Raw genomic sequence first — 13440 nt, forward strand, 5'->3', positions numbered from 1 at the left:
CGCTGTGCATAGGGGCCCATGTTCTCTTTTTTTGGGGGGGGCTGCATTTCACACAAGAGGAAGTAGAGGATGTGCGGCACAGTGAAGCACAGAGCACAAAGTCAGCTGAGGCAGGAAAGAAAAAAAAACAAGGGACAAGAAATCTGACACTGCGCTCTTTGCCACGAGGATTAAACGCAGGAGATTAAGAGAATTAAATGGCAGAATTCACATCTTTACCTGTCACTTCCTGGTTAATGGTACAACTGCTAACTTTTAAGGCAGAGGGTGCTGGTTTTGTTGAGTTTTGCTTCGGACCCCAATTTAGCCAAGGGTGACTCTGGGTGTTATTTCCAAATGTAAAAACTCATTATTCTGCATAGAACAAGTGATTTTTTTTTCATTTTAACAATGATTTGGAGTGCATGAGAAATTGGCAAATTTAACATGCATGAGTTTCACCCATTGCCTGAAGCTAATAATACCCATAGTTTTTGACCTGCCCATAACCAGAGACGCCAGTGATTATAGAAGACTCTCGGGTTAATTGAATAGAGGTATTAATTGGAGGATTTATGGTAATTGTTGTATATTAAGATACAAAATATGAATCAGTCGTGAAATGCTATGAAGTTGTTTATTGTCTTAAATTGAAAGAAAATCAATACAATTTATGCTACATGTCTTGTATATGACCTCAGATGTGCAGTTGTACCTCATGAAGAGACTCATGAGTGCGTTTTAGGATTTTAATTCACTTTTGCTCTCCAGTATAAAAACAAGAGCACCAATCAACAATAAAAGGAAGGAAGCAGCGGCACCAATGAGAATTAACCACATATTTACACTGAATTTAAAAAAAATACCTAGGCTATGTTCAAGTATGAAGTTTGCATCGATTGGATGCTATTTCTTATATTTGGACACCAGCTGGCCAACTGAGGCTTTGTTCTTCTTCACGTGAACTCTGAGCTCGGGTTGGTGCTTGAAGGCAAACACCAGCGCTCTGACCGTCCTCCTGTACGGGCCGCTGATTAATCTGCTGCTCTGGTGAAACACCTCTCGCTCTATGTTGTCCACCAGTCCAGTGTCCTCCTGGCAGGGAAATAAAGACGATGCAAAGTATGTCAGTCTCAAGCAACATTGCTTCAGAGGTAGACTATCAGAGTAGTTCAACCCCTGTTTTGTACATATAGAACAGAAATGTGGGGAATAAAGGCTGTGTGAAAGGGGCTACAGTTGTAACAGGCGGGACAATGCCTGTGTGCAAACACCATGTTGTTTTTACCCTGTGTTGAATGCAGTTGTGGCACTACATATAAGTATTTAACATATTGCAGCAGATATCATGCATGGAGTTATCTCATTTCTGTGTGAAAGTGCACATCCCAGGTTTAATATTCCCAACGCACTCAAGGAAGCATGACAGTGGATAGCACACAGGTCCTCACCTTGACCTCCAAGGCCTCTGCCATGAGCCTTCTGGCGTTGCACCTGAGACCCTCTGATTGCTTGTCCGAGCGCACCTCGATGGACGGCTTATTGGAATTCTCCTCGATGAACGTCCTCCAGTCTGTGTAAACCTTTGCGGCCAATGCGCTCACCTCCGTGTCCTGATGCTTCCGCAGTTTGTTGACAGTGTGACCTGAGGAGGCGGGGAGGAGAATCAATGACTTTAATGGGGAACCTGATTGGGGCAAAGCCAGGTGAGTATACAGTTTTGACTCTGGGGTTTACCACCTGTCTGTACTGCAGCATACCGAATTGCAATTACAATAGCAAACAGCCTACCTATTTTAGTGGTCTTGAGCACCTCCCTGGACGGCACCTTTTTGCTCAGCTCAGTCAAAGCACTCAGCATGTTGTCCCTGCTCTGTCCTGACAGCTCCAACGTGGACTTGCAGCGCAAAATGTCCTCAATGACGACCACCCTCTGCAGCAAACACGTGCAAAAGTCTCAATGTGTCCCATGGCTGCATTTAACTTCAATGCAAATCACAACACACCCGTAGAGATTCTATGGTAGTTTGCTTGTAAACCTTCTCGTTGCTCCTCGTTTTTTTAGGCTTCTCCTCCTTCGGCAGTCGCACCACAAACGTGTCCATCTGTAAACAGAAATTGGGGAATTTCTTAAATTAGGTTATACGTTCATTTACTATAAGAATTATGGCGGATAAACCAAAAACATCAACTGCTAAAGCTAGCTGTGAGCGAGCAGTGTTGCATTTGTGGTCATCAGGAACGCAAACGTCAACGGCGGCAAAGGCATATTACTGTACTGTTTTCGAGATTTGCGATTCCTTTTGGTTGAGTGATTTGGCTAAACTACATAATATAAAACATTATGAGTTCTTTCATTGTGGATCTGTAAGGTTTAATTGTATTATATGACAACTACATAGGCGACACAACCTGAACGACAACCACATTTTCTAAAATATATGCATCTCATCATCACTAAAGATAATTTTATTCACATAATCATGTTATAACACATAATTCAGATACAGAGTGAAATCTAGCTCACCTACTCGCCTTATCTAGTCATGAAACTACACAATGCTGATCTGTCCCGAGCCTGTAAACGACACAAAACAATCTCACGTGACGTAATGTTCCCGCGAGGACTTTGCCAAGGAGGAAGAAAAAGCGGAAGCGGACGGTGTTTGTTTTGTTTGGCACTTCGCAGACAAAATGGGGACACTGTCCTGTTTCTTCGGTACTTTGGGTCTGTTTCTCCCGCTGGCGAGCGTATGGGCGTCCACGGACGTGTTCGACAGCGTGTTGGGAAGCACGGCGTCCTGCCATCGGTCGTGCGAGATGACATACACTTTACATACGTACCCGCGGGTGAGTGTTGTCAAGTTATCTTAAAAAGCGATCGCGGTTAGCTTTAGCTTCCATAATTAGCCTTGCACTGTTGGTTATGTCCTAATGATATACGCAGTTTTTAATGGTGCACGCTGTTTTTGGTTGATTATATGTCAAGTAATGGTTGTTAAATTGTTTTTTTTCGGGGGGGGTTTAGGAGGAGGAACTCTATGCTTGTCAGCGAGGCTGCCGACTCTTCTCCATTTGCCAGTTTGTTCGTGACAGCAAAGATTTGAATCGCACTAAATCCGACTGTGAATCAAGTAAGCCGAAAATGAGCCCTTGATCTCTATTATCTGCTTTAAAGGCTACAAACCAAGCCTTTGTTGTATAGAGTACTGCTTTGTGGCTTTGTACGGAGCCCTGGAGGGGAGATGGAGAAAAAAAAATATGATGGATAAAAAAAAAGAAAAACGGACTTTTGCGACATAATGCAAAAGAGACTGCGGTAAAGTTAGAAACATATTCACATATTAAAACTTAAGGGATCAATAACTCCATAGTGAATGGTTCTAACACAGCAAACCATACCTCTTTCCAACCGCGGCAACACAGACAAATAACCCAGTTTTTATCCAAACGAGCCGTCTTCTGTGCAGTCTGACTTATATTGATCTCTATGAGAAGCTGGCAGTGAGACAGTGAGGCATCAATGTTGACAACTCCTCAGTAAGACAAGTATCTATTGGCTGGAAGGCAATAGATGACGTTGTGGGCTAGTTTGCATAATTTTTGCATATTGATGTAAGAGATGTAGGAAAAAAACATAAGCATGATAGATTAAAAAAAGAAATAAAAACACCTTGATTATGTTAAGAACTACAAAATATATACAAAGCAACAAGTTTGTGAAAATGGACTTTTCCACAATTTAGGGCAATTTTTATTAGGTTAATAAATTCACATCTGTAACGTGTAGGACCACAAAATTCACCTCACACATCATTGACTCCTTCCTGGTATTACTACAGCAATTACTTTGGAAAATGCGCTTTTAAAATATTTTTGGGGAATTTGAAGAATTACGGTTAATAAATTAAATGCTGTCACATGTCCGTTCAATAGCTTCACTTCTGTGAAGAGTAGGACCACAAAATTCACCTCACAAATCAATGGCTGTGAAGTGAAGCTATTGAACGGATATGTTACAGAATTGCATTTACTAAACAATAAAAATTCCCCAAAATTATTTAAAAGCACATTTTCCCAAACTCTTTGCTGTAGTATGAACAGGAGAAGGCCGTTGTGTGAGGTGAGTTTTGTGGTGCTACACATTGCAGAAGTGAATTTTTTTAACAACCTAATAATTTTCACAAACTTGTTGCTTTGTAAACACTAGGTTCCCAACTTATGAACACAATTGGTTCCAGACGACTGTTCGCAAGTCGATTTGATCATAAGCTGAACAAAAGTTAATTGACCAATTATATAGGTACTACATGTACGTTTATACATATATACAGTATATGCGTATGTATGTAAATATGAGTTTGGATGTAGTAGTAATATTAAACTAGGATAATTAATGAAAAAAAACAATAATAATAAAAAATTATATAACACGTAATGATAAATGTTATTTACCTTTGAAGAGGAGTGGTCGAGCATATGTCGTTGGTGGTAGTGGTGGAGGAGGAGTTATTGAAAAAAGGACAAATCATCGTCGTCGTTAGACTCTTCTAAAAGAGGTAGTTCAGGGGAAACTACTGAGGTGGAAGGAATTGGCGACGAAGTTGTAGGCACTGGTGGCGAGTCACTTGGTGACGACGGTGCAGGAGTAGCAGATCTACGTTTGAAGAAGCTTTCAATGGAAGTTTGTATGGTCTTCCTTTTCTTCTCCTCGTAGATGATACGGTAGCACTGTAGAGCGCCATTTTCGAACAAATTCAAATGACAAAATATTGCAATTTTTGACAAAATACATGAAAATATAGACCAGGCAGCTTGCGTTCGTATCTTCGAATGTGCGCAGGTCGGATGTTCGTAAGTAGAGAACCCAATGTATATATATATATATATATTTGTAGCCAATGGCGTCATCTATCACCTTTCAGAACAGCCAATAGATACTTGTCTTACTGAGGAGTTGGCAACATTGATGCCAACCGCCATAATACAGAAGAAGAAGAAGACATTTGTAGACGGTCCCTGCACTCCGGTCTCACTGCCGGCTTCTCATAGAGATCAATATAAGTCAGGCTGCACAGAAGCCGGCTCATTTTGATAAAAAACTGTGTTGTAGCTGTTTGTCTGTGTTGCCATGGTTGGAAAGAGGTATGGTTTGCTGTGTTAGAACCATTCACTTGGGAGTTATTGATCCCGGAAGTTTGAATATGTGAATCTGTTTCTAACTTTACCGCAGTCTCTCGTGAGTTATCTCTTTTGCGAGGGAATGCCAAACAGTTTTGCGAGATCTGGCAAACTAGTTTTGCTCTCGCAAAAGTTTTTTTTTTTTTTTTTTTTTTACCCATCAGATTTTTTTGTTCTCCATGTCCCCTCTGAGGCTCCGTAGCTTTGAACATTCTGCATTGTCCAATTCAAAATCGCTCTCACTCTGATGTAATGCAGTTCTTACGTAGTATGTTGTTTGCACTCAACTTCAAAGTGTGCCAGGCTCACACTAGGCTATTCATACAGTGCTGGACTCAATTCCCCCTCCCTCTCTGGTTTGCCTATACATTCATTTATATGTGGCGTAGTTACTGTTAACTTTAATTCAAAATGAGGGAACAAGGGAGAGCGATGTTGACCGGAGTGAAATTCCTAGTGTGGTAACACACACGGCGAATAAAGCTGATTCTGATTTAATGTGTTAGTATGCATTAACATATTCTGTGTTCTCTTGTCTGCAATCCTGGTTTCCAGCCTGCCACGAAGCCTACACACAAGCTAATGAACAGTATGCATGCAATCTGGGCTGCCAGAGCCAGCTTCCTTTTGCTGAGCAACGCTATGAACAGGTACAGTCTTTAGTCTGATGGTAATTATAAAGGTTATGGTAACTTTTTTCATAGAGGTCGCTCTGTCTCCAACACAGGCAACTCAAAAAGTCTTTGTATGGTTCAGTGGAGTTCTAGTTAGTATGCATTTTCGTTTAAGTACCGTATCTGCTCATATAGTGGTTAGGGGCATTTTATTTACTCAATTGCAGAGAGTACCTGTTTTTTAAGGCATTTATCAGCTGAGAGGCATTGCATTTGTATGAATGCATTTCTATAAATGTACTGATGGAGGAAAAAATATTTCCTGATAGTGATTGTGGGCATTTTATTTACTCAGCCACCATGAGTACCTGGCTTCTATTAGAGGTAAGGCATTTATTAGCACAGAGGCCTTTTATTGGTGCAAATGCATTTTTTTAAAATAAAAAATGGTGACAGGAAAAAACTATTTTCTCATATATTGAAGGCGTTTTATTTACTCGACCTCAAAAAGTACCAGGCTTCTATTTGAGTTAAGGCATTGAGCAGCATAGTCCTTTTTATTTGTGCAAATGCATTTTTGTACAAAATGGTGACAGAAAAAATATAAATAGTCTCATGTAGTTATGGGGACATTTTATTTACTCAACTGCAGTGAGTACCAGGCTTATATTGGAGTTAGGCATTTATCAGTGTAAAGGCGTTTTATTTGTGCAAATGCATTTCATTTTTTTTTTTTTTTTTTAAAAAGGGAACAAAAATATTTTCCCATATAGTGATGCGGGCATTTTGTTTACTCGACTGCAGAGTACGAGATTTCTATTAGAGGTAAGGCATTTATCAACAGATAATTAAAAATATTGAATTGAAAAAGTACGTTACACTTTTTCCCCCAATAGGTGATTGTTAAACAAAATACAAATATTTATACATTAAATAAATAGCAGGGAGGTGTTTTATTTGAGGCGAGGCATTTATTTGTCGAAGGGGAAACTCATTAAGTGATTAAGACATGGCGTCTAGTCTACTCTAATCAAATTAGGTTGTAAATTGTTGTCCTTTTGTAATTATTTGATCCTAGATTAATTGTTGTTTATGGTATAAACTGTGTTACCATAGTTTTATTGTTATTTTGAAGCTGGAAGCCATGGTGCCGAGGATTCACCTGCTGTACCCACTGACATTGGTGAGAGGCTTTTGGGACGACGTAATGAGTCAGGCGCACAGTTTCATCACCTCCACGTGGACGTTCTACCTCCAGGCGGATGACGGCAAAGTGGTCATTTTCCAGGTGGGCTGTGATGGACGATTTGTGTTAAAATAAACCCTCATTTCTGTCTTGCTTGCCAGACTGAGCCTCAAATCAAGTTCTTCCAGTTTGAAGTGGAGAAAGAAGAAGAGCAAGGACCAGAGAAGACATGTAAGTGTGTCAGTGTAAGTCAACACAAACAAAGGTATCATTTTCATTCTTCTCCTACTTTAAGTATCGGTGTTAAGCAGCCCCGTCTACAAAGACTACCAGCGCACTGTCATCCAGGAGAGGGATCGGGACATGAGTGCCGATCGCAGCTACGACGACTCCAACCTCTTCAGCTGCCTCTCAAGGTCGGTGCGCATGCTTGAATTCAGGATGACCACTTTGACCTTAAGTGTCATTGTTGGGACAATCACGTCCTAGCATTTAGTCGCTTCTGTGTGGGGAATCCCAAGTTACAACATGCTCCAAAGAAACTACTGTTTCAGTTGCTGCTGTGCTGTGCTGTGTAATATACAGGAACCCTTGGTTGCCGGGCTGGATTCTCACTACCACTCTGGTCCTGTCGGTGCTGGTCCTCATCTGGATCTGCTGTGCCACCATGGCAACCGCTGCGGACCAGCATGTGCCAGCTGAGGTCAGTACCATTTTGCCACGTTGATCTTGATCCGAACCCTGTGAGATATGGTTTAGTATCATCTATTTTAGACATGCTTTTAAGTTATATGAAGGAAGTCACATACTGTAGTTGCATTTTCTCAATTCATCATGTCTGAAAAGGAATAGGAAAAATCCAAGCTTATTTCATCCGGGCGGGGGAAGACATCAAGAATAGCTTGTGCAGGGTTGTGTGAAAGGAAGAACTAGAAATGTGAAAAATCAGATTCAAACTTGGTATTAGTGATAAAATTGGAGTGAATTGTAATATAGAAATAAGTTAGAATAAGAGGAGACATTAAGGGGATAGTTCGAATTTTTTGACATTAAGTTGTATGACATCCCCATCAGCAGTGTAGTGCATCAAAATTGTTGATTGTTGTTGACTTCAAGATGCATCAAGTCTTCGTAAGTTGTGTATTTTATTTCCTTGTGGTGGAGATAATGAATATTTGCCCAGTTCCTTGAAGCCTTTGACAACAAGTATTTTGGATTCCTCCGGTCCTCTTTTTAACTTGATGTGGATTTTGCAGTTGCCGCTCCAAGTGCCTTAAATTTTCCCGTGCTTTCTTAAGTTGCATACTTTCTTGGCGATGTCAGCTTTGCATTTTGTCAGATGGTCATTCATCTAGACGTTTGTTCCTTTCAGCTTCCTTCTCTGCCCCAGCAGTGCCACCTTTGTTTTGCTGAAATTTATGATGGCAGGTGTGGTGTTACTCCATCCAGATTTTGGAATGCATGTATCCATGTTGCTGACATCCACCCCCTTTGATTGCATAAAGTCTGGCATAAGAGCTGCTTGTAATTCGGAGCCCTGTCACAATTATCTTGTTGATGCACATAGACTGTAGAATAACATGCGTTCCAACAAACTTCACACAGCTTTGCATAGGGGTGCTGCACTGCATCCAGCAGATGAAAATGTTAAGATGAAATTATGTCCTGTTAATACAAATGCTTCCAACTTTTCAGAAATTGAGCATTTACGGTGATGGGGAGTTCATCACGGAGCAGAAACTGATTCCTTACCTGCCGTCCTCCCTGCTCATTATCACTGCCAAAGGGCTGGAAGCAGAAGAGGAGGGGGCGGGGCCTCTCCCTCCCAAGGTGAACCTCGGTCAATCCGACATCTAAAAGCTTTTTTGTTTTCCATCATGACTTGATTCCTATGACAAGTTCTTGTGAGTTAGATTTATATATATATATATAAAAGAAACTACTTGCAAAACATTTTCTATGATTGAGTTTGATGCTTTTTAAATTAAGAGCGGGGAACAATAGAGGCATTGCGGTTCTACAGTATAATGTCAGTTATAGTTTTACAGGTGCTTTTTCCCTTTCCTAATTGTGTGATACTTTATTTTATTGGTGAGTTGATAATGCAGACACTTTTTGGTATGATGCAATGTGGTAACAGTTTCCGGTTTGCTGTCATGCACCTGTGATCTGTAGATGACATCATATTTAACAATAAAATGCTTTTAATTCAATTTCAGTACATCAAAGACATTTTTGTCCACATTTCAACTGCCAAAGTTGATGTATAAAATAGCTTTATTAATACAACATTAGAAAAAATGTACACTCCTGCTTGAAAGCAAAACATTACAACAGAAAATGTCTCAGTAGCTGTCTAGCAAGGCCATATCCATTGCCGTCAGCACTGATGCACGTTTCGGTGGTGGGCTCGTCTTGGAGCCCCCCCATCTTTCTGGCAAGCGTTTCCTTTTGGTGGACGTCCTGTCTTGATGGTTGGTTGAGGAAGACGAGGCGTTGTTTGGAGTGGTGCTGCCACCGCGTCCTGCTGGAGGTTTGTAGAAGTGCAAGTGTTGCTCCTCCTCCAAGGTGGGGGCTGCAGCTGATTGTTTCTCACATGACGAGGCTGCATTGAGCACCTCTCGGACAAACTTCTGCCTACCGACTAAAGAAAGTTCATTTTGAGATGGGCAGTTTATTTATTCACTATTAAGAATTCTATTGATGGGGGGGTCCGCAGCACATTATAAAAACTGAATTTAACAAGAAAACCTGTCTTAGCGGCCACCTGTATATAACGGCCACTGAAAAAATCCCCCACAGAAAATTGACGGGTTATAGACCCTGTGTATAGCGGTCACCTGTCTAATGTGGCCACCCATTTTGTATCCCTTGGTCAATATCTGACCGCATATAGCGGCCAAAATACCAACTCAAGCAGAAGCTTCATGCACGAAAAAGTTTCGTTTTTTAATCAATGAAGCCGTTGTGTGTAGACTTTAATTACTGAGTCGTAGCTCAGTCACAACCATTCACAAGATCCACACAAACTGTCAGTTGTTAGACATAAAAAAAAGCCGTCTTCTTTGGAGCTTGTTGCAGACAGTGACACCGTTTATTTCCTGCTGTGAGACAATGTGCACTGGTCACACTGTTAGCCTTGAAAACTCACCATACTCCGTCAGGTGTTTGTTCTTCAAATGCCGTAGTAAAGCTTTTTAACATGCTACCCCTGCATGTGTTGGCAGTTAAGTTCCACATGGCAGACATGATTGTTTTTGTTTTGAAAGAAAGTGGGGGGACGACACTTGCCCAAGACGGAAGTTAGGACAAGACACGACAATGCATGAAAGGATCGCTGCGGGCTGCAATAGTGCTAGCCACAGGTGATCGGCTTTCATGATTAAAAAAAAAAAAATCAAATACAAAAAAACGATCACATGTCCATCCCTAATTTAAATTTGTGAAGCCACTATTAATCAGCTAAAATATATATTTAAAAAAATGACACTATTGACTTTCAGGAGAGTGAAAAACTTACAGAAGCGAAGTGCTGATATTCTGGATTCTTCCAATTTTTTCTGTTTGGGCATTTGCGCTCCATTGGTTTCCCACTGGTTCACCACCTGATAATTATCAGCATATTTTTTGTTTTTTAAAATGTCATACAAACGGGAAAACAGATTTTTTTTTAATCACCTGTTCTGCCCATCCTTGTGTTTTACATGCAGAGTGATCGAACGCATCCAGTGGCTTCTCTGAGTAAATTAGTCCCAGCATCTCCCACATGGTTGACTTCAATTTTGTTCCAAACTGCAGGAAAATACTCAAGTATAATCACAAGTGGAACACAAACATTGACAATGACAATGAGCCAGCCTGCCTCACCTTCATACTGGTCCTGGAGGCATCAAGTTTTTCCAGTTTGGGGAGACATTTAAGATACCTGAGAGCTCTCTCTGAGATGGGATTGTCTGCATTGGAAGGAAGAAGAACATTTTTAATACAAGATACTCCACAAAATAATACAGCAGTAATGCCTGTAGTGGACTTGAATGGTGACATTTTCAAAGCTCATGTTATCACTTCAATGGAAGTCCAACATCACTAAAGTTGTACAATTCAGAATTTGATCAACATTTTGGCAGGAAAAATGCAGACTAATTTTATGTTTACACTAACATGACAGCCACTTATCCTCCACTGCTACTTTCCTCTCCAGTTTTGGCGCAAGACGTAAAATAAAAGTGACAAATGTGGTTGTTTGCTCACGCTCAGGAAAACACTACTACTCACTCGCATGGAATTGCAAGTCATGCACTCAGCCTGAGTTAAAGCGCTATAACACAATCACAGACAAAATTTCACATATGTTCCTGTTGATCAGATACTGGCTTGTTATTGCAGTTTATATGACGTCATAATAAAATGTCAACTAACGTGACACATCCAGGTACTGAAGACAGTCCAGTCCCTTCTTCTTCATCCTCACTGGCGCCGTCAGTCTTTGCAGGCCCATGTCTGACAGGCCATTAGCGCCGATGCAGAGCTGGATCAAGCAGCTAAACAGCAGAAGAAAAGTTTTTATGTTCAGGACGTTGGACCTGACAGTGCATTCATCACCTTGCCAGCGAGGTGGACGTCAGGTGCTGGAAGATCTCATGGTTGTCTCCGAGTCTGCAGCCAAACAAGTCCAAACTTGTCAAACTGTGAAAGGTTTTGATGTCATCCATCCTCTCGCTCAGTAAAGGAAACCTGCAGGGAACCGTGGGAAGAAGATGCGGTGGTAAACTCCAACTGGTCAAAGTACAAGGTCGATGGTACTTAATAACATATGTACAGTACATGCTTTGTTTAAACCACAATGTTCAATTGGTCGCCTGCAGGGTCAAATACTGACCATGAATGACATCAGACCAGCCCTCCAGTTCAGTTCAAAACATTTTTGCAGCAGAATCTTAAACTTGCCAAATCACTCGTGTCATATAGTCTAGGTTCCCAAAATGGGGTATGAGTACCCCCAAGGGCACACCAATTGTCATGTGGGTACGTGAATTAAAATGAAAAACAATTAGCGCCTATCGTTCACAATTACGAGTGTGCCTGAAAGTCTCACAGAGCAAGGAGAAGGAAGCACAAAGGCGACAGCATGAAGTTGTTCATAGCTCTGTGTGCATTATATGAACAAGTTTGATGATTATTTTGTGCATTAGGAGTGTTTCACTTTCTACTGTTATTTTGCTATTTTCTACACTTGTATTTGTTTGCTTTTATTATGTATAGCGACTTGAGTTTTTGAAAAGCGCTCTATAAATAAAACTTATTATGTTCAATATTTCAAGATAAGATAAAAAAAAAATTGTTGAAGTGTGCAGGAGTAGCGGATACAGGTTTCAGGTGAAATGTCTGAAGGGGTACGTGACTAAAAAGTTTGGGAACTACTGCTCTATTTGAAAGGAGCACTCGGCTGTTTTTAAAATTCTACTCCAAAAACACTTGTCAAAGACTGGGTATATGACAGAAGTGCTCTGCTGTTAAGTACCTACTGCAAAAATGCTGGGCAAAGATACTCTATATCAGTGGTTACCAAACTTACAAGCCATGAATGCTTGCATTCAATCACACCTCGTAATTTAAGTTTAATTAATGTTTTGAGTGTAGATATATTTTCTGGGATTTCCGAGCACTTCCGCAGTGAGAGTTATGTTAGTAAGTCATAAGAATATCCACATACTGTTTTTCTTTTGTCTTTCTGTTCATTTAGACCACACATAAACGCACAATAAAGAGGCTATTGTGATTGTGAGTGTCATTGAATGCATCTCGCAGTTTTCTAGTGACAATGAGGAAGTGTCGTTCCCAGAACAGCGGACCAGAGACGTGTTTGTGAGATGGAGATAGATATATGGTGTTGGAATTGCACTGCTGTTGATGTGTTCAGGTCAGAATAAACTACTAAAGAACAGCAGACTCTGTAGAGACGCTACTGTGGCTCCGTCAGTCGTAAGAACGGTGATGTGGCTTGACATGATGCGCATGCGTAAATGATGCTAAAAATTTTAACATAAATGAGTCACTGCCATTAACGCACTATTTTTGACAGCCCTAGTTTTTGCAGTTGGTCCCTAAAAATAAAGTTCTCTTGTCATACAGACAATCTTTGATTAGTATAATTATTTTTCTTTTTTGGTACACTCTTATAAACGGCAGACCACTCTTGTAACATAGGTTATATTACATCCTATGTTCCTAAAGTGATGTATGCGCGGGGTACACCAATTGTGATGGGGCTACGTGAATAAAAATGAGAAACAATTGGCGCTTAACACTCACAATTACGAGTGTGACCCAACGCCATACGGCGCGTGAGGAACGCAGCAGAAAGACAGTGCATCAAGTTGTTCATTGCTCTGCGTGCATATAAACTAACAAGTACGTTTGATTATTTTGTGCATTAAGTGTGTTGAATTTTGGAGATTTCATTTATATTGGTTATCCAAT

The 13440-nt window shown here is 40.6% G+C and overlaps 3 protein-coding genes across 7 annotated transcripts in view; 1 reads left to right on the forward strand and 2 right to left on the reverse strand.

Annotated features, from left to right (window-relative positions):
- Window positions 1-583: 583 nt before the first annotated feature.
- Window positions 584-3439, reverse strand: tceanc2 (transcription elongation factor A (SII) N-terminal and central domain containing 2). Of its 4 annotated transcripts, none has more exons than XM_054768650.1 (5): window positions 3382-3439; window positions 1986-2084; window positions 1771-1912; window positions 1431-1624; window positions 584-1074 (listed from the first exon to the last, which is right to left on the reverse strand). In XM_054768650.1, the coding sequence occupies exons 2-5, from the start codon at window positions 2082-2084 to the stop codon at window positions 886-888; spliced, it is 624 nt and encodes a 207-aa protein (XP_054624625.1). In that variant the 5' UTR covers window positions 3382-3439; the 3' UTR covers window positions 584-885. The 4 variants fall into 4 exon arrangements, with proteins under 4 accessions (XP_054624625.1, XP_054624626.1, XP_054624624.1 ...); XM_054768651.1 differs by lacking the exon at window positions 3382-3439 and adding an exon at window positions 2584-2602; XM_054768649.1 differs by lacking the exon at window positions 3382-3439 and adding an exon at window positions 2515-2568.
- On the forward strand, window positions 2608-10791 carry tmem59 (transmembrane protein 59). Of its 2 annotated transcripts, XM_054768646.1 has the most exons (9): window positions 2608-2829; window positions 3008-3113; window positions 5716-5810; window positions 6910-7062; window positions 7122-7191; window positions 7256-7376; window positions 7546-7663; window positions 8656-8790; window positions 10759-10791. In XM_054768646.1, exons 1-9 carry the CDS (start codon window positions 2674-2676, stop codon window positions 10774-10776), a joined length of 972 nt encoding a protein of 323 aa, XP_054624621.1. In that variant the 5' UTR covers window positions 2608-2673; the 3' UTR covers window positions 10777-10791. The 2 variants fall into 2 exon arrangements, with proteins under 2 accessions (XP_054624621.1, XP_054624620.1); XM_054768645.1 differs by lacking the exon at window positions 10759-10791 and having other exon boundaries at window positions 2609-2829; window positions 8656-9173.
- lrrc42 (leucine rich repeat containing 42) overlaps window positions 9220-13440 on the reverse strand; it is a 5448-nt gene continuing 1227 nt past the window's right edge. Inside the window, exons 2-7 of the mRNA XM_054768644.1 lie at window positions 11563-11694; window positions 11380-11501; window positions 10828-10913; window positions 10639-10752; window positions 10481-10565; window positions 9220-9604 (exon numbers count right to left, since the gene is read on the reverse strand). Of these exons, the coding sequence (XP_054624619.1) occupies window positions 9306-9604; window positions 10481-10565; window positions 10639-10752; window positions 10828-10913; window positions 11380-11501; window positions 11563-11694 (838 nt within the window). The 3' untranslated portion in view covers window positions 9220-9305. The remainder of the gene's footprint in view (window positions 9605-10480; window positions 10566-10638; window positions 10753-10827; window positions 10914-11379; window positions 11502-11562; window positions 11695-13440) is intronic.

Source organism: Dunckerocampus dactyliophorus, chromosome 2, assembly GCF_027744805.1.
Source record: "Dunckerocampus dactyliophorus isolate RoL2022-P2 chromosome 2, RoL_Ddac_1.1, whole genome shotgun sequence".
Lineage (NCBI taxonomy): Eukaryota > Metazoa > Chordata > Actinopteri > Syngnathiformes > Syngnathidae > Dunckerocampus > Dunckerocampus dactyliophorus.

Excerpts from the sequence above, each read along its gene's own strand:
- tceanc2 (XM_054768650.1), bottom strand. The coding sequence starts at position 2,084 with ATGGACACGTTTGTGGTGCGACTGCCGAAGGAGGAGAAGCCTAAAAAA. Across the intron at positions 1,625-1,770 it reads GCTCAAGACCACTAAAATAG|GTCACACTGTCAACAAACTG; the intron begins GTAGGCTGTTTG and ends CCGCCTCCTCAG. Across the intron at positions 1,075-1,430 it reads CAGAGGCCTTGGAGGTCAAG|GAGGACACTGGACTGGTGGA; the intron begins GTGAGGACCTGT and ends TTTCCCTGCCAG.
- tmem59 (XM_054768645.1), top strand. The coding sequence starts at position 2,674 with ATGGGGACACTGTCCTGTTTCTTCGGTACTTTGGGTCTGTTTCTCCCG. Across the intron at positions 7,192-7,255 it reads GCAAGGACCAGAGAAGACAT|TATCGGTGTTAAGCAGCCCC; the intron begins GTAAGTGTGTCA and ends TCCTACTTTAAG. Across the intron at positions 7,664-8,655 it reads ACCAGCATGTGCCAGCTGAG|AAATTGAGCATTTACGGTGA; the intron begins GTCAGTACCATT and ends CCAACTTTTCAG.